Here is a 20,418-nt window from a genome sequence, read left to right on the forward strand (position 1 = left end):
CTTGTGACAAACTTCTGTTTTAATTTCTTTGAGAGCACGTTCAGAGAACACACAGCCACAGTTTCTCAGGAAGCAAAACCTTTAAAGAAAAGGCAACAGATCATTTTTAATAAACTGTGCGTCTAAAATATGTATCTGCAAGTTCACAATGTCATCCTTTTCATTTCAAATTCTTTAGGAAGAGCTACTGTTAATCCTCTTCATCATCCTCACATGAAGAAAAACTGCCCTATGGTGCCCTGAGGTTCTCTCTTTAATTCCATCTGAGTAACTGTAATTATTCACGTAAGGAAGAAATACTTTGCAGCTGTTAAGTTGTGAACCCAACCTCTCTCATCTATCAGTTAAAATGCACAGAAAAAGAAATTCCAAGTTTGCCCAAACTAAAATGCAAAGGAAAGCCTTTCTTCAGCAAAATAAAAAAAAATTGATACTAGCACAGCATTTGAATACAATTTGCTCCACTACAAGGGGGGGGGGGGGGTCTCACTCAACCTTTCTCCCCTTATCCATGTCAGTCATCCATGGTTTAGCCCTCAAACCTTGAAGTCTCTCATTCACTGTAAACATTGCTCTCAACTCTTCTATCATACATGTACTTTGACTCCAGAAAGGGATAACATTTCATTCTTCAAGATGAAAGATGAAAAGAATGAAGGACATCTATTCCCCATAAAGACATACATGACTTACACTATTTATTTACTCTTTTTTACTTGCTACAGATTCCACTTAACATTGTGTCCACTTTTATAACCCACATTCAGAAACGTAAACTACTGACCTATGCCTTCCATTCATTTCCAACCCCACCACAGGGCATATAAAGCGTGCAGACTGCATGTCATCATACGTGTCACCTTTTTTACTTTCTTTATCACCACTCCAAGCTGGATTATCTGCAAGGTTTAGTTCTGTTACATTCTGAAAGATAAAAAGCAAACAAGACTTTAACTGCTTTACTGATGATTTTTCAAGTATGACGAGATTTCCAGAGATTTTTTCCACTTCAGGTTATTGTTTTAGCAATTTTTGTTGGTAGTGAGATGAGAAGCCAATAGAGGTCTCACAGGACTTTGAATTTTGTGGCACTCTTTAGTGTTAAACCTTCTTACCTTAATGCTCTTGATATGTGACGCGGCTTCCATGGGAGTTTTATCAGCTGACTTGTCCAACAAAAATTCAATGACAGCATCTTTATTATACAACCTACAAAGTAAAAATTTTAGTAATCACATTTGATGCCCATAACATTCTTTTATTCACAAATTAGTACCTTTTAATACAGAGAACGACATACAACACCATACCTGCCTAGCTCACAGGCTACTATGGGGCGACATAACTTCTCCTGACTCAGAGTGCAGTAGTACCACCTTGCCACCAATTCAGCAGTTTTGTCAACCTGAAGAAAAAAACAACATAATTTTAAAGCAGCTTTTCTATTATTTACATATAAATTCAAATAACACTTGAAGTGTTAATCAAATCCCCAGGCATCTCCCCAGAACTACTCCCTCTGCTACTCCATAAAACATTAGCAAAAACTCATGATCAGATTTGAGCTATCGAAAATGTTTCTGCATCTTGGGGCCAGCTTTCTAACTCTAAGTCAGTTTTCTCACTTTCAAGCACCTCCATCTCTACACTTCCCTCATTTACTCTTTTTTACACTTCATTTTCTCTATGGTGCATCTCCACAGCACCACATTTCAGATCCACTTGAACCAACTTTCAGTCCCTATGAGGAGCAAAAGTAACAAGAAAAGCAAATCTAGGGATATTGATACGATACCTGAAAGTTCAGTTTTAAAACAGAAATTTATGAAATATTTGACCACAGAGAAAGGCTGAGATTTGAAGCTACTTCAGTTGGTATAACGTAGCCGTATGGCCACAGCCTGGCGTGGAGCAGAAATGCTTTTTATTTGCTTATATTATTAAAAGTTACCGGTATAACTGCTCTGATGTTTGCTGTGATTTTTTCCCTAACTTTAATCCCGGTGACAGTGCCGTGTCTGACACTGCAAAACATTCTAAAGAAGGGGAGCAGACCACATTCAGAACGCAACCAGATGGAACGCAGAAAGCACGAATCGAGCTACACCGGCTGCCTGGTGCCGCTCCACACGGCACCCCAGCTGCGTCGCAGCAAATACCGCATCCCTAGTGAAGCACGCTCCAACCCCGTGCTATTAACAGACTACGCATGCCTGTAACCCTCCCAGAGTATAAAGCGGCTTTCATCACAGCCCCCGCTATCGCCCCAGGTACAGAAAGGCGCTCCTGCCCCGCTCCCAGCACCAGACCCGACCAGCAGCTGCCGCAGGACGAACCGGCCCTGCCTGCCACAGGCCGCGGGTCCGAGCTCAGGGCCCAGCCTTACAAAACCGGCCCGGCAGCCGCCCGCCGAGATCCCCGCCGCCCTCGCTCGGCACCCCCCAACCTTGACGGCTTTGCGAGGCCCCTTGACCAGCTCGTGCCGCTTGGGGATGGTGCCGCCATCGCATCCCATCTCGCTACGCTTCCGTGCTCTCTTCCCGACGGGACACAAACTTCCGGTTTATGACTTCCGGCCGAGGACTTCCGATCTACCCCGAAACCGTCACAGCGGCCCCCCACCAATCAGCAGCAGAAGGCGGAGCTCACAGCGGGCCGCCCGCAGAGCGCAGCGCCGCGCCCAGCAGGGGGCGCCGTCGCCCCCCTTTGTGCCCGAAGCCGCTTTCCTTCATTGAGCTGTGCGTTGCTTTTTTATTTACGTGAAGAAATCTGGGCAGAACACAAATTTGGGGAATTCGCGGCCACACCAGACGTGCCCCCTCCAACCCAACCTCTTCCACGGTTCTGTACCGGCATTTAAATAACCGTACGAAACATGACTGCAGTGTGACAGCGATGGGGCTGTTCTTTGCGCAGACACAAATGACAGCAGCAAATACAAATCTCCCCACCCCATCTCAGGGTGAAAACACAGGTACACGCTACCAAGAAAGGCCAGACTTTAAAAATTGAGATAAGACTTTTAAATAAATTAGTCAAGATAAATACAAGCAGCACAGGAATAGGAACGGTCCACATGGATGCTCACGGGGCTCACATCACTGCTGCTTCAGAGCAGCAGGTCTGGGGACAGAGGAGGTGACGGCCGATGACAGACATTAGAGAGAAGGTGGGATACACTGGAGCTGCTGCCTGGAGGCTTCGGGCAGTGATGGAGCTGTGATCCCCAGAGCTGTGAAAATGGAGAAGCAGAACTGTGCACGCCTTCTATCCGTGCTCAGACAGCAGCCAGAGCAGTTTTGGTTAACAGCAGTGAGATGCAGTTTGTCCTGTGATGTGTTCATTGTGTTTGAACATCAAACAGCTGCAAAGGTAACGCTCTTGGGAAAAAAAAGTCAAAAACAGATTTGAGTTGAGTGCTCCAGGAACTGCTGATGATACACATAGTAATATATAACAGCTTACAGAATGGTGTGCAGATAAGGAGAGGCTTTACATGCTCAGAAATTAAAAAAAAAAAAAAAAAAAAAAAGGAAAATATATTTTTGACTTGTGTAGAAATTAAAAAAAATAAAAATAAAAAAAAAAACCAGTAACATTTGCTCAAATACTCAGCAAAAAAATCCTGCCCCAACAGAATGAAGACAACATTTCTAGACAAGGTCTGAATGGTAGGAAAGGAAGCACACATTTAATTCTACACATCCCTCCTGCGTCTGCTGTCCTGTGGGTCTTAACCTGCTAGAGGTGCAGCAGTGCCCAAGGGAAACTGCCTGGCAGGGGTGCTTGGGAGGACTGAGGGTCGGCACCACTGAGCTGCTCGTGCCCTTTGGCTGCCAAGGGAGTGAAGAAAGAACTGTAACAACACAGAAATTCAAGTTTTGACCGTTGTTCAAAATACTAATAATAGTTATAAAAAGTGAAGTCACTCTCCTTCTAACATTGCTCTAAACTGCTGTGCGTATTTATGCAGCTCATCACTTTTATTCTGAAGTTCCCTCATTGCGTCTGCATTTGGATATTGGATTGCAGCATTTTTGGTGGCGAGAGCCAGGTTCTTCAGGAGGCTGCAAAACCGGCTGCTGCTGTGGAGAATGTCGCTCCGAGCCTCTCTCAGTTGTGCTTCCTGGCAGAGACAATCCACTATCTTCTGCCCCACCATAATGATCAATTTGCTGTGGGATATGAAGACTTCAGGCGGCTGGTTACTGCTCAGGCTGCTATTAAACACAGCAATGGCTTTGTGAAGGGCACCGAAACACAGCCTGCACTGCTCTGGAACAACAATTTTTTTGGCAGAATCTTGCTGGCTTCGAACTGCATTCTTTTTTGTAGATGGCAACACCTAGAAAGAGGGTTCAAAAGAACGGACTCAGGTTGGTGGTATGCTGGTTTTTTTCTTACTTGCTCTACAGCACATTCTTCCATTCTTACCATGTTTCCTCATTTAGAGGAAGTTTTATTGATTAACAGATGCCAAGCTGCCCCAGCCTCAGCCCAGCATGGTTTTCTTTGGCATCATTTACTTTCCACTGGGCTTCAAAATGGTATTTTCACTCACTTACCTTTTCCCTGAAAAAACTTCACTGAACACCGTTGTAATAATGGATAGCAGACAACGTTCTATAGTTAAACATCAATCCTTTATGGAGTCTGGGCTCCAAGCTTTTGGATAGCAGAAAACATTTAGATTTGATTTTAACAGTAATGATTTCACGATGGGCATGAATAATTAAAACTATACAATAATGAGATTCAGTCCTTATAGTAGTGCATTGCTTTGAAATATTACCTGTCACAGCCTTCCCCAAATGAGACACAAAAGCAAAAAGATAAAGAACCATAGGACTTTAGAGTGGTTAATTACATTTAGGGAAATAAATCTTTTGCACAGCTGTACAGCACTAGCTAAAAAACCTCTAGTTGTGGGAAAATGAACAGAGAGAACAAATACAACTCCATGTGTAGAGATGGGGATCCAAACACAGAAATTATTTTGAATTTTAGCAAGCACAGAAATGAAGGACTGGGACTCCTTGTATGCCATAGTTTTCAAAATCAGAAATACCTTTGGTTTTAAATCTGTACTCTTCTTTGACACTTCTTTGCCAGAAATTATTTTCTGTGCCTGTTAAAAATCAAAATGAAAGCAAAATTGAAGTGGTTTACATAAAATATTTAAATATAAATGTGTTTTTCACTTCTTTCAAGGGAAGTGCTTGCTGTGCAGATTGCATTACAGACTACATCGATGCATGTATTGAAATAAACTGTAGTGTTTTTCTACTTAAACTTTTGTGCAATCCTGTAAGAGCTACGACTGAAATAAACATCAACAAAACACGTTTCCTAAATCCTAAGGACATCCAGCATTCCTTTGCAAAGCCAAAGAGGATGAGCTCTTAGCAGACATTACAGTAATTCTAAGAAAAAAAATAATTGTACCAAAACTCCAAAGGTATTCTAGCAAATAAATTTAATGTTCAGAGTAAGAGTTTAATCTGTTATTAAAAAAAAAAAAAAGTCTACAGAACCACAGTATATCCTAAACTGGAAAATCAGTATTATGCGTATCATGATGTCAGAGTTAACAACTGAAACGTATGGGCAAGGAGAGACCTACTAGGCTAAGAAAAAGAGCTAACCTACAGACAAAAACTGTCTCTCAAATGAATTTAAAAGGGCAAGCTGCAAATCTTTCTCAGTTTTGGCTGGCTGCGTGGACAAACTCTCTAACACAAGTTCTCTTTGTTACTTGTAATTACTGATCACTGTACCTACGTGAAATTCTGAGTTCACATAAGGTCTGGAAAATAGACAGCAGTGCAAACTGAAGTTGGCATCGATACAAAGACAGAACAAGGCAAATGACAATGTCTGCAAATGATGCAGATGTCTGCAAATGTAGATGATAGAATTCCACTTTACTAACCTGTAGCTGAACGTATTCACAGTCCTCAGTGACATTTTCTTTTGTTGTCTCGTTACTGCCTTGACTCGAGTTGGGTTTATCAGGAGCATTTACTGGAAGCGAATCTATTTCTATTCTTCTTGGCGCCATGATTTGTTTTGGCATTTTATATTCTGGGCTCACTCTTTGTTGCTTCATTTCTTGCTCCTTCTCATTCTTTCTGAAGAGAAGCTTTCCGTTGGCAATGATGATGGATACAAATCTCTTGAGATCATCTGGAATCGTGCGGGCAACCATAACAAAGCGATCGAGATCATCTGGGTTGTTGTAGGATTTCTTGAGGACCAAAACCTCTAAGGACCAATTGCAGTTGTTTAGAGCTTCTCTTGTTTCTGTCAAGATTTGGAATGAGTTCATAAGAATTTCTAGCTGTTTTTTAATTCTGATCTGAAGGTTATTATCAGTGAGGTAGGATGCGTTTACCTTTAAGGCTCGAGCAAAGGCCAAGAATTCTCCAAGTGACACTTTTACGTGATCAATGGCCCTATGGATTTCTTCAATGTTTTTCTCTAGGTGCTCTTGTAATCTCCATTTACTGCTCACGAAGATCATTAAACTCGCAACTGAGCTAGATACACTGTGCTGCAATCTAGTCAGCGTCTCTATGGCCACCTCGAGGTCCAGCTTAATTTCTTTGGCAGGCTCTTCTGATGATGACACAGAAGAAGACTCGGAAGAAGAGCTTGATGATGTAGAAAGACTGCTGTTTCTGCTGTCCACACTAGAAACAGATAATCTGTCGTGTTCTAGTTTGGTGTCTCTCGAGAGCTGTGGGGGAACATGGTATGCCTGGTTTCCAGAACGGTTGCTGTTTTTTTCCATCTCTTTCTTGGACTGTGTAGCAGTGGGCAAACATTTTGGAATATCATAGACATTTCCTCCGGAAATCTGATTCTCAGCATTTGGAGCCAGGAGACTTGGGGGTACATCACAGCTACCATTCTGCTGCAGGAGAACATCCTTTGAGGATGGAACGTCATAAAGAGGGACATCTGGAAATGTTAATTTCCGTTGTGTTGGTGGAATATCATACAATTCTGGATTTACAACATTGGCTTCAGCATTTGTTGCTAGTGCCTTGTACCTGGCTGGGGGTATATCATATAGCACCTGGTTCTCCGTGGAATGGACAGAAGAGTTTTGTTTTAATCCTGTTTTTTCAGGTGATATTGGAATATCATAAATCCATTCTGACTTCCGAGGATTTGGCAAAGTGTTACAGTGACCCCAGAACTTCTTCTGAGATTTCTTCTCTGAAGCATCAGTTTCTCTTTTCGGAGGGACATCATACAACTGCATCAGAGCACATAGGATTTAGAAACAGTGTTTTTAAAAAAGAAGTAAGAAACAAAACTAAATTCTCAGTGTGAAGATGTATGCAGTAACAACAACAGAATGATGCCACAAAAAGCCTAGCCCATATTTTTTATTTCCTTTCTACAACACACAACCTGCAGATGTGAAGGCTAATATGTTTTGGGCACAGGTGATTAAACCATGTCAAAGTTCTCTTGGACCCTAAACTGTTCAGGAAACTTGAGATGGTTGGTGCTTGACTAATGAAGAGTCTCCACTGAGATATTTTCTTTGTTGTGAAGTTTGAGATCAGCCCTTTCTCCAACGATGATCTTTGGAAGGTGGCGAAGTCCACCCCAGCCCTCAGCACTGCCCCCAAAGTCAGGTGTGCTGTACTCCCGAAGAGTGGCAGGAGTAGGCTGCACGCAGTGGGAAGTGTTTGGTTGTGTATTTGGTTCTGTCTGCTTGAACACTGCAAACAGGCAGACATTCACAGGCAGTATTTTCTTTTTAGTACGAAGCACAAAGTGCTGCACTGAAGATGTGCTGATGCTATCCCTGTGACCCTTGCTTGCAAATGCACTCGGAGAGAGGTTCAGCACACGTGCCTCACATCACAGCACTAATGGGAGATTAGTCTCTCATGAGCAAAAAGTCTTACTCACGTTGCCCACCGCTGAATCCTGGATAACAGCTCCAGCCTTCTCTGAGCTGGATGGGACATTGTAGAGCTGCTGCTCTTCTTGGAAGCACTTGGGAGATCTGACCAGCGCAGAGCCCTTTCGTGCTGCAGGTGGAGTGGCACCACTCTGGCAAAGGGAAAAGAATCAGGTTTCAACCCACATTAGAACCCTCTGAAGGCTCCCTTGGTATTCAGAGATGTTCAGGTCACATACTGTGTAGCTCCTAGTTTCCACAGTCTAGACCAGGACTGTGGTAGTTAAACTGAATGTGTTTGTAAGAAAGATAAGCAGATTTAAAGCACCTTTTTTTGAATTTCTAATCAATTCAAAACAGAACTACTTTGTACTTCCCTAAAAATAAATGATTTTCTGCCAAATTAAAAAACAAAACAAAACAAAACAAAAAAAAAAAAAAAACAACCAGGAAAATGCTAGAATTAAACCCTAAATCTTAAGCTGTATTCTGAGGCTCTATGGGAGGGAGATGGGTTGGGGACCAGTGGTACGTGAGGGACTGAGGGAAGATGTACCTGTGTGAGTAAGGACTCCCGGCTCTGCATGGATGGGACATCATACACCTCACTGGTGATGTTTGGCACTGAAGCCCGGCACGCCCTCGGGAGAGTAAAGAGGTGCTTAGAGAAGAAGGGAAAACAAAACAAAGCAATAATGAGAAAACTGCAGTAGGCAACAAGCTCAGGACATCTTTGAAAACTCAGCTAGTTGAACAGGTCACTGCTATAGGAGGAACTCTTCAGTGATTCACAACCTTTAGCTTTTCACTGATGGTGATAAATTTGGTATTTTCTCCTTTGCTACAATTTCTGCTTTATTTCAGATAAGAATGGGCACATAGGAATCAAAGGGAAACAGTGTTATTAACCAGGGAGGGAAAAGATCTGAAGAAAATTCAGCTTCTATTATCACTTAAATCTTTTGACCTCTCCAAAGCAGAACTGTTAAAAAAAGAAAGCAGGGGATTTTCTACTTCTCTCTCACAGAGCCATCAGGTCAAGCCATGCTTCTTGGTAATAACAGCAGTGAAAGGATACAGGCTGAGATGTGTTAATTACTCTGTAGTCGTGAAGCATTTACTCATTTGGAAGAAATAGACACAATTACCTCGATGTCCTATCCAGCTCCTTAAACAGAGAAGCCTATATGGGAATTACAGTATTTAGGCCAATTACAGACTAATTGTATATGCATAAAACATCGTTTTAAGAGCTGAGATCAGATATGTGGCACCAGTAGTTAAGACACCAAGAGATGAATGTTGGGAAAGGCCTTTCATCAACCTTGAAAATACTGACTTTCGTTCATTCAACACACGGTTAGCCTGGGCACCAAGCAAAGCGACCGTGTTTGTACACAGGGTGAAAGCAGGCTGGCTTTGATTTATTGCTTTCAGTCATCTCCCTCAAAGACTTACAGTGGCTTTACTCAGCTGCTTGGGGAACAGCTGAGTGTGTTGGCAGCTTTGCCAGTTGTCTGGTAGGATCTACGCAGGGCAGTCCTGATTGCCTCTATGTGCAACCACCACAATGCAGTTGTTGTGGCAACAGCTGGGATGTTGTGCAAGACCCAGCTCAGGCAAAGCTGAACTTTGAAGTAGTAAAAGCAGCTAGGACTTCTGTTTTTTCCTCTTTTTTTCTTCCTTCCCCCTTGCTCTGGTAGAGTAAGCGAGGCGCAGAGTCACGAAATTACAGAGACAGGAAAAGCCAGTGAGCTCTAATGTTGGGCCACTCACACAAATGAAGAAATAGATGACATTTTCAGTGCCTGATTCGTTGGCGCAATGTGGAAAATTGTGCTGATCTCACTTCAGTTTGGAAGCGCCTTGCCCTCTTTGTGGTTAGGAATGTGGAGAAACCAGATCACAACAAGTGCACAAGGGTCTTCGGCAGCTACTGCTCAGTTTGAGCTTGCCCTTATGGAAACAGTACATGAGGTCTGGGAGTGCAGCTGAAGTGATGAAAATACAGTTTGCAGTCACCAGAAATTCACCAACCGTGACTGTTTTCCAGCACCTATTTGCTGCATAGGAGGAACCAGCTCCTCATTCTGTAGCACAGCGGGAGGAAAGCCGGCCAGCTGCGTCCTGTAGATCGAATGCTCATTAATTCAGACTAAAGGGCTGTATGGTTTGGGGTTGGACTTCTTTCCTATGCCAATTAACATTTTGAATGTGATTTTTGGACACAGAATAAAGAGCTGCCCAGAGCTGAAGAGCTCCTGGGACTGAATGAAAGCTTGCACTTGGAACTCCCTCCACACCTGCTCTGTTTATCTTTTATTATAAAAGATTCCTCGTAAATCTCGTGCTGAAGAAAGCACAAGGTTTTGATGACACTCACTGTGACATTTAATCAAAATATACATTTCTCACTCAGATGTTTCACCTGAATGCAAGGAACAGGGAGAAAGAAAAGACCACATCGGCAGTTGTAATGAAGTCCTGCAAAATGGGGTTTGTAATCCCACAGCACTGAGGAGACTGGTGACTGCTCTCATCTCACATACTCTGCTTTGTAGAGTTGCTGCTTTGTGCAAGCGTAGTGACAGCCTCCAAGGCAATGGCTCTCTGAGAAAACAGCTGAAAGACAGCCTTAGCAAAAGATAACTTGTTTGTCAGAAATCTTCTTCCTGTGCGGTTGTCTGCAAAGACCCCCAGTGTGCACCAGGAGGCTCTGGATAGATGCATGCTGGTGAGCCGCAGGAAGGTGCTGTCTCTTCTTATTTTGACTTTGGGGTGGGTTGGCGAATCATTTCTAGATTTCTCAAAACAAATGGTTTATTCTGTACTTCCTGCCATGCTTTACAACCTTCTTAAACTGTCAAAAAAATGTGAAACACTACAGAATATGGAGTATCACACATTGTCCAGATCGGCCTTTCTCTCATAGTGCTGTGATGGAACTCTCAAGAATTTCTTAAACGCTCTTTATTTGGTCGACTTCGCTGCAAATTCCACTGGAATTTTCCACCCAACAGCCATTCGGATCCCCCTGCCTCCCAGTCACCACTTCAATGGCAGCGCTTGGTCCCGTGCTGCTCACACCCTACCTGCTGCGTGGAGCTCCGTGTCTTCTCACTGAGCAGCTGTGCAGCCAAGGCCGGCACCTGGTAGACCCCCTGAGCAGGCAGGGTGGCAGCCCGAGCCGGCGACGTCACCCAGCCCTCCATCTTCTCATAGGTAGAGGACGACGCAGTGCCTTTGGGCACAGATGGCACCTGGTAGATGTTCTGCAAGGCCACGGGTGGCTCTGGAGCATCGCTGGGGATGGCAGGAGGCGGCAGGGCTTGTGGGCCCGCCAGGAGCTGCAGGCGGTTGGCAGGAGCCAAGCCTTGCCGTCCATGCAGTGAGCACCTCCACCAGCCCTCGCTGCCCACGACGTGCTGCTCCAGCACTGTCAGGATGTCCCCTCGGCGGAAGGCCAGCTCGTCCGAGCACTCTGCCTTGTTGTCATACAGAGCCTTCGCCAGCGCGTTCTGAGGGAGAGAACACAGCACCATCACACCGACAGCAGAGCAAGGCACCGGCATGGTGCTCACCTGCACGTCATCTCAATTTGATACAAAATGGGCTTGAATTAAAGACCGTATCTCAGAGCACTGGATTCAGAGCATCAACTGCCTCTGACATTTGTCTGCTATGTTGTACAGAAGTAATAACTCTACTGTACGTTTCTGCATTGCTTCTCCCACTGAGGCTCTTGGCAGCGTAGCTGACATTCATTACCTGGACTTCATGAGCATCATGCTATGAAAAAAATCGGTGGTTTTCCCCATGAACATTCTGTGAATTGTTTGTCAGAAGTCAGAGGAAATGTGTCACCCAGCCAAAAATAAACCTCGCCTCGTCCTCCCTGTCGCCTCGTTTATCTGAGGGCTTCAGCTGCACATTAGTAATTAATTGTTTCTTAATAGAAAAAGAAATAAGCACACTACTTATTTTCCCTTAAACGCTTCTTTTCTCCCCAAGCCTTACGAAGGCAAACCCAGCCGCAGCGCCGAGGAGCTCAGCCTGCTGGTGGTGCTGGGGCAGCAGCACTGAAGGCAGCAGCTCCAGTGGTGCCCACCTCAGCCCTCCATCAGGCTGGAGAGCTGTCTCCTGTTGCATCACAGATTCCCAGGCTAACAACGTGCGTCATTTAGCTCGGGGAGAAACTGCCAGCCTTGTGCTCAGTGACACCACAAGCATTGCTCTTTCTGCTGGCTGGGCAGCGCACCCAGGAACTCAGCTTCAGGTGAGAGCAACTGGAACAGTGCCCTTGTTCCTCTCCGTGACACAGCCATCACTGAATCATTCAGTATCTCTCAGCATCTCCAACAGTGGTCCTATCACCTCACCTCTCTCTCTTTAAAAAAAATTATATATATATATATGTATATATACACACATATACATACATACAGAAAGCCAATGAAGAATAGACTTGACAGATCACAGGAAATCCGTACGAAAGCAAATATTCATACTTTCCAAGCTTCAACACCACAGGGCTGCTCTACCTGCCTCAGCTGAGCTTATATATAACCTGGCAATCTTGAATGATAACACTTTATTTTTAGCAGATTGATTTTGGATATTTGCTTACTCTGTATGGGACAAAAGAATGAAAAGCAGCTGCAGCAGGTAGCTTCATTCATATGAAGCATTTCTGCAAAGGATGAAAAGAACTGTAGCTGCAGTGCTTTCACATATACCATTTGCTTTCAGCTTAAAATGTGACTGACTGCTTCCCACTGGATGTTCCAGCATTAGTTTCTTAGCAGAAAGTGCAAGTAACGTCCAAAGAGATAGCACCCAAATAGGAAACATGATGCCTTGTATTTTTGTGCAGAGCATTTGCTGCAAAGTGACAGCTGGTCTGAAGCAGCAGCAAACCCATTTGTCAGCTCAGCTGATGGAAGTAGCCTGCTGTTAGCAGCACACCCTCCTTCAGGAGAATGGCCGTGAACAATGGCCTTGTTATGATGCATGGACTTGTCCATCAGCAGCTGTCAGAGACAGACAACAACAGTCCCATTTACCTTATGGCATGCTGTGATTAAAGCAGCTTTCTTGCCTTGGACACGGCAGCCTGCTTTCTCTTTGGGCAGTGCCAAATGCTCTCTCTGATCCACCTGTGCTGAAGTCAGCCCTCCAAGAATCTCATCAGAGAGCAGCACAGACTGTGCGTGCATTCACACATTGTTACAACTAAGAGGAAAAACAAAACAAATGCCAACCAACCCTAAAAAAATCTCAAATGGACAACCAAACCCAAACCCCAACACCCCACCCAACTTTTCCTGCTGTTAGTCAGGGACATTTCTAGAGCTCACTTGGCATTTGCTCCCTTTTTGCTGAGCACTCTACACACTGAAAGACAGACCCTCTTCATAAGACTCCAAAAGGATGGGCACAAGAACAGAGGAACCATCCTCATCATGCGAACAGGCAGCTGAGGTACAGAGCCTTATCTGAGCTCATGCAGGAGAACTGATCTTGGGAATGGAACCCCTCTCTGTTGCACTGAACAATAAAACTTTCTTCCTAGCTCCAGCAAAAGTAGAAGGAGGAAACTTTGGGTCACGGTATGGTCTAGGTGCCAGCATTTCCCAAACTAGGGTATAAAAGTTATAAAATTACAGAAGTCTAATTGAAAGTTGCACTTGTTATTGAGTAAATATGCTGATTTTCACCAGGTCAGAATTTGACCTGCACACATCACAGCACATCTGGCCTCAGTTACGGAATGACCTTCCGTGGTACTCAGCATCACCCAAACGTGACCTCAGCAGGTATTGGTGAGAGGATTTATTCCAGCTGACCCCATCTTTGCTGCTGCAGCGATCTTACTGGCAGGGAAAGATTGAATTTAAGGCCCTGTTGTCCTTTTGTGACACTTTTCAGCATATTTGAAGGAGGACAAAGAAACTCAGGAAAGTATTTTGGTGAAGCTTTCTTACCCTTTTTCCTTGAAACTAATCTCGGGAAGAGTTTTACAGAAGGCAGAAACAGGTAAGATAACAGAATCCTAATTTGTCACCACCGAACTAAAGGAAGGTCTCAGTCAAAACTCTTCAACTCAATCCTCTTTTTGCATCCTTATATCACACCACAGAAACTAAAACAAGAAAACCAAACCACAAGACACACAACCATCAATTTCTTCAGTGCATTTTCAGTGCCCAGAAATTTGCAGCAACTGCAACACCAACCCAAGTGCTGGCACACCATTGACATCACAGGTACTGATGAATTTATTTTATGGGAAATACAAGAAGGCACTGAACCAGGTAGTTTTGGTACTGGCAAGTGCTGCAGTTCTGTCAGCAAAGAGCTTTCTGTGGGCTAGCTGCTTTTCCCCTCTGAGGCACAAGGTCACCTGCAGTTCAACTCAGCTCACCTAACCAGACTGTGTGCCACACACCAGGCCCTAGCTCTGCTTTCAGCTGCCCAGGACATATGTAAAGAATCACTGTGGCAGCCCCTTCCCGTCCTGTAAGCAGAAGCATCCTTGACCTTCCATTAACCTTAAACAAGCTTTGCATTCCCAGGGTCGCAGAGACTTTATGGGATGCTTCACTGGGAGGAAGCTGCGCTTTGGGGCCACTGGGATCTGAATGTTCTCTTTATCACCAGAGGAGCGGAAGCAGTCTGACACCATCATCTGCAGAATGCTGTGCATTGCTCTTTGTTATTTTGTGTTATCTCATTAATGTGTCCTTACAATGACCAACACCTAACGAGCACTAAAGCAACGCAGATGAGATCAAAGTCTTTTTATTTGGCATTTGTTGCTTTTTCCCTGTCAGCAGCCCTATAAAACTATCCTCAGATGAAGCACATCTTAAAGGGCTGTTCATCACCCCGTGGGAAAGCACTTTGGAGGATGCTGCTGTTACCCCCTCCTTCTGCTCACTTAGTGAGGCAGTGACGGAGTGCAGACCTGGAGGGCAGAGGCTGCATCCTCAGCAACCTATTTCTAAGGTGCTGCTCTCCCTCATATGGGAGTCTGTGACCTCGTCACTGCAATGTGAGTTGGTCATACACAACCATATCAAGCAGCTTTATACCATAAAGCCCCCGGAAGCACAGCTTCAATTAAGTTAGGTGCGAACAAATTTCTTGTGTACCCACTTCTACTGAATTTTAGACCAATTGGTCTAATACAAGGCAGTCACTCTCTGTAATTTCCGTCTTTACATTTGGTTACCCAGCACTGCTCCCAACACAAAAAAAACCACAACACACCAAAAGCCCCACGACCTCAGTGCAGTGATGGGAATTACAGGGCAGCACTGCTCATTCTCTCCACGCCCTCTTTTCTCCATGTAAGCTGTTGACCAAAGCCTGGCTACATCTAAGCCAGCACACATCTCCCCCTCGTCTGTGCAAAGGCAGGATTTCGTTCCCATGCATAACGCTTCCAAGCCAAGTTGAAGGAAAAATAAACTGCCATTTCCTGACATTTCAAGAAGGAATGTATGTATTTCTGGCCTTTGGCTCCTGATGCTGTCCAAAGGATTTCCCTGTATGTTCCAATTAATTTATATTTTTGAGCCTTTTCTAAATCTTTTAGCATGTTAATAGTATTTTATCACAATGCTTATTTCCACACATGGACTTTAAGTATCTGTTTAGGGCACGGACAGAAGCCCCTATGGGAGCAGCTGCCTGGAGCAACCACCGATCACCGGTCGCAGTGGGATGGATACTCACGAGCAGCAACTGCTGCCTGTTCTGCACTCGGGTGCACAAGTGGACAGTCCATCACCCACACCTTGCAGCAGAGCTTCTATTGATGCTGTGAGGGTGGCAGAGGCCCAGGGGAGGCTGCTCTTTCTGATTCATAATGAACGAGCAGCAGCACCACAGCTTCCAGGCACTCCAGCTTCCTCCACCTCCCTCACTGATGTTGTCTGCTCAAAAATGTTACTATGATTACTTGTTAAGATAAGATTTTGGACAAGATTTCAACTGAAAATTAAAATATTCTCTAGGAAGTGAAGGAGATGTGCTCCCATCCGCCCCAACAGCCACCATGCGCTATGCTGTGTGCTTTTTAACACGGGGCACTCAGTGACTGCAGCTCCTGCCTGGAGCCGCAGCTGCCGGAGCTCAGCTGTGCTGTTGGATGCAGAGATTCACTGCTGTGCGCAGCCAGACAACCCTTGCTTAGCACAAAACAAGCTCCTACCCCGTGTCTGCTCATGCACTGGGACAAAACACTGACGTGCACCTACACACCGGGTTTCATTCATCCAAGTATTTCACCACTATTTCTTAAAAGCAAACAGCACCAGCGCTCCTTTCTGCTTTGGAGCTTCAGCTCTCTTTGCAGAAGCAGCGTAGGACATGGTCAGTCCCTATCCTAGAGAGCACAGCCCTGCTGACACTGCTTTAGCAGAGTGACTCAAGCTGTTAAAGCATTTCCGTTACCTGAACCCTTGTGATCAGCATCTAATCACCACAAGAAGTGCAGCATCCTCCTTCTATTGAAGTAAAACACAACTTTTAGTTCCCCATCCTAATTATTTCCAAGGAAACAATGAGGGCAAAGGGTATCCCTACACCCTCTAGTCCCTACTCATGTAACCTTTCAGCAAGGCACATTACTGCCCACGGTAATTCACGGTACAGAACTCACTCTTATCAGCCTTACTGCTGCTCTTCTCAATGAGGCATTTCTTCAGCTGAACTCATGGAACCATAGAATGGTTGGGTTGGAAGGGACCTCAAAGGTCATTTGGTTCCAACCCCTGCACCAAGCAGAATTGCCAACCACTGCACCAGCCAACTCACACTGTGTTTCAAGAGTTCAAACCGCACAGTTTGACAGTAACCTGGAAACAAGAGCAGCAACACACACTGAGAAGCGACTCAGTCAGATGCAGGTCTCAGATAAACGCCCTTCCAGTGCCAATATGATAAACCACACACTTAAATTAAATGCCCCAGAAATACGATAATCCAGTACTTACATTGACCTTCATTTTGACACCTCCACTACTCCATCCCCAAAGCAGAACTGAAAATGCTGAGCTCAGGAGCAGCTCCGCTCCTTCTGCACCACCGGGAGCCCCGAGCACAGCACTGCTGGGAGTGGAGGGAGCTAATTACGTAGCACAATTATCTGCATGTGCTATTGGCCTGCAGCTGCTGCTGTAATGGGGCCTGGCACAGGGCACGCAGATGTCCCTCATCCCCTGGGAAATGCCTTTCTGTCTTACAGCTGAATCTTGGCTGGCCGATGGGGGCAGTGGGGATGAACCAGAAATGGATTTGTTTGATTTTATGGTGTTTTTGTAGCATCATCTTCTCCTCCTGTTCTTGTGTACTTCCAAATGTCTCCATCTACTTTGCAATTTTCACGTTTGTGTTTCTCACAATCTGAGCAGATCTCCTCTGTAACTGGGGAAATGGCTGCAAAATAATCACATTCTTTAGAAGCAGAAAAGGCGAGGAGCAAAACTAACCATTAAAGCTAACCATTAACTGCGGATGAAAGGGCATGCTTCTTTAATTATTAAAAGCTGTTCAATGCGATCAAACAGGACCGTTATATAGAATCATCCATCACTGCTATTCACTCAGCAAGTTGTGCCCAAGCAAACACACAGGTTTCACTGCTGCGGACTCATTCACATCATGTGGGTTTTTATGCTCAAGCTTTTCTTTGGCTGCAGTTCTCCTTCCTCTTTCCACAGCAGCTTCAAGATAAAATTAGGCACTCCTGCAGCCACAATCACTTCACTAGAAAAGCCATACATCTCAAATAGAAAAAGTTGAATTGAAATTGCCTTATCAACAAAATCTACACCTTTGGATGGGGCTTGGATTGGAACAGAGCAGCAGTTGCTGCAGTTATCCCAGTGAGAGGGAATCCTGGCACAAAGTAACTCATCTGTACCTCACCTGAATATTTGGTGCAGGCAATAAAGAGCAGCTGCTCATTTACTGCCCTGGGGTTTTGGAAGGGGCTCCCAGAAATACACAGAGCAGTGCTGCAACTTGAGGCCACAAAACTGTATTAACAGAACTGAACATTGTCTGGAGCCGATGCCAGGCGGGTCCCCGTGGTGTCAGCAGGGCACCCCAAGGAGTGGGGCCATGGGTGAGCCCAGGGCTGTGGGCAGAGCCTGGTGGTTTCCCAGGTTTGAAATGGGGATGTGTGGCTGTGGGTTTTTGTATTCCCGAGTGGCAGAGCTCCCAGAACCCAATCTCCGTGCACTTGGCTGTTGATGACACATGGAGACACGAGCTGAGCGTTTCAGATAGAGGGGCAGATTGCAGATTAACTTCACGCGTGCTTAAGAAACACCCCTGGTTTTCTTTTAGCAAAAGCACAGAAAATATTGCCAAGCAGTAAGAGAGCTATTTCCCAAGCACAGCCTAGCATGCTAACTGCATTGTAAGTTGCAGCAAGATGTGCAATATTTCCTGTGTGGATGATGCTGCAGGTGCAACGAGAGAGAAATCCCACATTTCTCTGGGTGTGAGCCTACCCTCAATCCATCTTTGGGAATGGTTTTCTATGGGAAGATGGAAGAGCCAGGGCACAGAGCAAGCATGGAGCACTGCCGGGCAGAGGAGCACTACTGCTGGTGCTTCAGCAAGTCCAGAGAGTGGGAAAAACACCACTTCCAATACTCAGTATGGCACTCAGATATTATAATGAACAGTACTGCCTGATGCTCCCTTATAAATAGTTTATAAATGATATAGCAGAAAGAAATCTGACTTTTTCTAGTTGTAATTTCCCCTGGATTTGGCTGGGTATGCTGTGGTTGCGTCCAAGGACTTTGAACAGCACTGGAAATCATTGTGCTGCCATCACATTTATTTCAACAGGCAATGTAGGAAACCTCGAAATAGCTCACCCAGAAATAAACACTCTTGGAATAGATGTCATGCAACAGTCTCTGGTGACTTCACGTAAGAAATTGTTCTGCCACCGCTGCATGTCTGAGTGGAAATGCTGAGCGCAGCCCACGGCTCACTGAGCTGCTCGCCAACTTCTTTCCCTTGCTATTCTCTGTACCAGGCAGCAGTTTATTTGGAGTCAACACTGGGACCATCATCAGGGGTTGCAAGATCCTTCTGTTACACCGCTCGTTAGACTTGCAGACATTCAGACAATCAAAGCATCAAATAAGGAATTAAGACTTCAGTACCCTGACCTTACAGCAGCAAACTTTTATCCGTGTCTATTAAAAGCACATTAGGACAACGTGAATACAGAGAGACATGGAAAAACTTAAAGATTGTTTCTTTTGAAAAACCGAACCCAAAGAGAGCTCTTTAAATCTTTTTCTGTTTTGTTGTAACACAGGGAAATTATCTGCAGTAGGATGTCTGGAGCTCCCCATACGACTGTGACAACATACAGTGTACACAACTTACCACAGAGCAGCAAAGCAGGGGAACCTCGAGGTTGTCTATCTATTGTTCCACATGTGTGTTTATTCACAGGCAGTCATTACTGGGAATCTTGCTTCGGTTGGAGCTCTCCCATGACAACCTTTTTCCCATTAATGGTTTTGTCACACAATGAAAGCACAGACACCCAGCACAACACATCCCAACGCGCTCTGCCCAGGATGAGAGCACCAACCATCTCCAATATCACCAAGCCTCACGCTGAGACCAAACATCAAGCCCTGCACTAAAACCTATCTTTTCACTTCCATTCCTTGCTCAAACAACCCGAAGCAACGTACCTTTGCAGTTTGGCTGCTTCTCATGCTCACAGCCGTGCTGTCACCCAGCAGCAGCTCTCAGCACGGTGCAGAGGAGCCCCGGCGCTGCACAGTCACCGTGTGCGGGACCTGCAGCTCTGACAGCCCTGCTCTTACAGCACCCAGCAATGTGTGTAGGCAGTTCTCATGAAATACGGCTTCTGTGACAGCAGATAAGATGGAAAAGAAAACAAAACAAAGCAGGAAAAGCCAACCAGCACCAAGAACTGAAAGTCTGTCTGCAAGCGGAATTTTCCTTGAACTGTCATCAGCTTGCAGCAATTAACCACAGCAGAAGTGTCACCCTCCTTTTCTGCTGCCTGTTCCCCTATTTCTTTGTTCAGAAGTGTAACAAACACAAGAATACTTCATACCACAAGAGGCTGCACAGCCCTTGATAGAAGGAAGGCTGCCACAATCGTACCAGTTCAGGATTCCTAAGCCAACGTTTTCACGCCTTTCAAGGCTGTCTCAGTATTTAAAGCACCCCATTATAATTTTTGTTGATGTATAAAAGTGACTTTGAGAGAACCTTAAGCATTACCTACGTGAGGGTGAATTCTACGGGGATGACTCCTCCTCACTGCCCTGAGTCTGGTGCATCCAGGCAGCATCCTGCCCTGCACTGTGCTGGGCAGAGCAGAGCGGTTCTGTGGCAGCACTGGAGGACTTTTTTTTCAGTCACACAACCTCCCACCCTGAGCTATAGTTTACCCTGACCTTACCCAGTTTTAC

General features: G+C 45.0%; 2 protein-coding genes across 7 annotated transcripts in view; both read right to left on the bottom strand.

The window, feature by feature from the left end:
- RTF2 (replication termination factor 2) overlaps positions 1-2,591 on the bottom strand; it is a 22,824-nt gene extending 20,233 nt beyond the window's left edge. Inside the window, exons 1-5 of the mRNA XM_003212146.5 lie at positions 2,447-2,591; positions 1,311-1,405; positions 1,116-1,209; positions 785-924; positions 1-79 (exon numbers count right to left, since the gene is read on the bottom strand). Coding sequence (XP_003212194.1) covers positions 1-79; positions 785-924; positions 1,116-1,209; positions 1,311-1,405; positions 2,447-2,515 — 477 coding nt within the window. The 5' untranslated portion in view covers positions 2,516-2,591. The remainder of the gene's footprint in view (positions 80-784; positions 925-1,115; positions 1,210-1,310; positions 1,406-2,446) is intronic.
- CASS4 (Cas scaffold protein family member 4) lies at positions 2,443-20,418 on the bottom strand. 6 transcript variants are annotated; one of them, XM_085241923.1, is made up of 7 exons: positions 19,666-20,418; positions 11,017-11,442; positions 8,481-8,585; positions 7,933-8,076; positions 5,933-7,264; positions 5,069-5,128; positions 2,443-4,345 (listed from the first exon to the last, which is right to left on the bottom strand). In XM_085241923.1, the coding sequence occupies exons 1-7, from the start codon at positions 19,687-19,689 to the stop codon at positions 3,926-3,928; spliced, it is 2,511 nt and encodes an 836-aa protein (XP_085098049.1). In that variant the 5' UTR covers positions 19,690-20,418; the 3' UTR covers positions 2,443-3,925. The 6 variants fall into 6 exon arrangements, with proteins under 6 accessions (XP_085098049.1, XP_085098050.1, XP_019477640.3 ...); XM_085241924.1 differs by lacking the exon at positions 19,666-20,418 and adding an exon at positions 16,927-17,085; XM_019622095.3 differs by lacking the exon at positions 19,666-20,418 and adding an exon at positions 12,988-13,163.

Source organism: Meleagris gallopavo, chromosome 22 (genome assembly GCF_905368555.1).
Source record: "Meleagris gallopavo chromosome 22, MGAL_WU_HG_1.1, whole genome shotgun sequence".
NCBI lineage: Eukaryota > Metazoa > Chordata > Aves > Galliformes > Phasianidae > Meleagris > Meleagris gallopavo.